We start from the raw sequence: 2406 nt of genomic DNA on the forward strand, positions 1-2406 counted from the left end.
CGTACATCTCCGAGTACACCACGGACATACGACACATCACTGGCAAGGCTAACGTGGTTGCGGACTGCCTCTCCTAGAGTCGGTCAACGGAGCTGTGCAGCTGGGCCTCGATTACCTCCGCATGGGCGCTGACCAGGCCTCTGACCACGGGGTCCAGACCCTCAAGGCCTCGGTCACGGGATTACGCCTGGAGGAGGTCATGGTCGGTGACTCTGGCGCAAAGCTGTGGTGCGACGTCTCCACGGGCCAGCCTCGACCGCTGGTCCCTGCGGCCTGGCGCCGACCCGTTTTTGAGGCGGTTCACAATCTTTCCCACCCCGGTAGGAAGCCGTCCGTGAAGTTGTTCTCACAGAAGATCGTGTGGCAGGGGCTTAAGAAGGACGTGAAGTCCTGGGTCAACTCGTGCGTGGCCTGTCAACGGGCCAAAGTCCACCGCCATACTAGGGCCCCTTTTGAACTTTTTGCGGTTCCTGAGTGGAGGTTTGACCATGTCAATGTCGACCTTGTAGGTCCACTTCCCCCCTCTCACGGTTTCACCTACCTGTTTACGATGGTGGACAGGACGACCCGCTGGCCCGATTCCGTTCCCCTCGCCTCGACGTCAGCTTCCGACGTCGCCCGCGCTTTCATCGGCACGTGGGTGGCGCGCTTTGGGACCCCGTCTGACCTCTCCTCTGACCGTGGTTCTCAGTTCAACTCGGAGCTGTGGAACGCTGTTGCTGTGGGTTTGGGGGTCAAACTGCACCGCACCACCGCATATCACCCCCAGGCTAACGGATTGTGTGAGCGGTTTCACCGGTTCATGAAGGCGTCACTGCGTGCCGGCTTGACCGACGGCAACTGGGTGGATAAACTCTCGTTGGTTATGCTCGGCCTCAGGTGTGCCCCCAAAGAAGACCTGCAGTCCTCGTCGGCAGAGCTTGTCTATGGCCAGACGCTACGGGTCCCCGGGGAATTCATTCCCACCGCCACTGTGCCCTGGTCTGCGGCCGGGCAGCGCTCCTCCCTGCTGGAGACCGCCGGGACATTCGCGCCCGTCCCCACGTCGCAGCACAGCAACCCAGCTTTCCGGGTGTCCCCCGGATTACGGTCGACAGATTTCGTTTTTATTCGCCACGACGCCCACTGCGGTCCCTTGCGGCCCTCTTACGACGGTCCGTTCAGGGTCATACGTCACGGGGACAAGAGCCTGGTGGTGGACATTGGTGGCAGGCCTGAGACTGTGTCCGTTGATCGGATTAAGCCTACTCACGTGGACGTTTCCGGGCCGTTGGAGTTGGCTCTGCCCCCACGTCGGGGCCGCCGTCCCATGGCCCGCCCCCCGCCCCCTGTGGGGATGCCCTCGCCCTCGTTGGCGCCCCTGCCCTCGCCTGCATAATTTGTCAATTATGCTGTTTTCGTAATCGTTGCAAGCCATAATCGTAATTGCGATTAAAATACGATTAATTGCACAGCCCTAACGGACACTATAAGAGAAACACTTTAGCAGTGCTGTTGTTGTCCAAACCCCCTAAACTGAGACCAAGTCAAGACCAAAGAGCCCTCTACAGTCTGTGCCCTGACTGCAGAAGTGAGACCCACATTGCATGACACAGATATGAAAAAGATACGACATAAAAAATAGAGACACTCCTCAAAATTATCTGTCATATCCACAATCCCAGAAAAAACTAAAATGTCTTCATTCACCTGGTTGCTTGCCATATATACTTACAGTATATGTTTGTGTATGAATGTTTACAATGCTGTATTCTCCTCTAGACAGCTTCACCTCAGCCATTTCGTATGTAGCGCGCTCAGCAGCAGATTGATGCGGTGCAGTTGTTATGATTATGCGCGGTCCCGCGGGGGAGAGGTCTGAGGAATCTTTAAACATTCAATTATTATTATTTAAATATATTTATTATGCAACACCCACGACCCGACCCGAATCTTCTTTGTTTTACCCAGAACCGAACCCAGATTTTTTTTTGTTACCACCCGCAAATCACTTTTTTTGCAGGTCACTCGTCGGGTACCCGACCCGATGCAGGAGTCTGATCCCCGCATCAACCGCCTATGCGCATCAAAGACGCAGACTCATTGTTCCCACTAAAGTAGGGGTGAGTGTAATAAGGAGGCAAAGTTGATGTTCAGTGTAGCTTCCTTTATAACCTCCTTTAGCTTAGGAAACACTGGATCTTCCTTTACGAAATCAATTTGAAAATTCTGCCCCACAATGCCTTGCGGCCGCAGCATTTATTGCAAGGGGATATTCGGCCGTTCGCGGAAACAACAAATTATGACAGAGAAATTATATCATGAAAGTTATGGTGCCTTTTAAAAAATTTAAAACGTATGTGGTAAGTTGCCAAAGTGCTTTGTTTTGAACGTTCATCAGTATTATAATCAAAAAGAGAAATATGA

The 2406-nt window shown here is 53.2% G+C and overlaps 1 protein-coding gene across 1 annotated transcript; it reads left to right on the forward strand.

Moving 5' to 3' along the window:
- Nucleotides 1–77: 77 nt before the first annotated feature.
- LOC104957210 (uncharacterized) lies at nt 78–1378 on the forward strand (the record flags this gene model as incomplete). The annotated part of the gene is made up of 1 exon (XM_010784817.1): nt 78–1378. A coding segment is annotated over one exon (1301 nt), but the record flags the coding sequence as incomplete, so codon positions are not given.
- Between the last annotated feature and the right edge of the window lie 1028 nt (nt 1379–2406).

The sequence above is a fragment of the Notothenia coriiceps genome, unplaced genomic scaffold, assembly GCF_000735185.1.
Source record: "Notothenia coriiceps isolate Sejong01 unplaced genomic scaffold, NC01 NC01_scaffold00026543, whole genome shotgun sequence".
Lineage (NCBI taxonomy): Eukaryota > Metazoa > Chordata > Actinopteri > Perciformes > Nototheniidae > Notothenia > Notothenia coriiceps.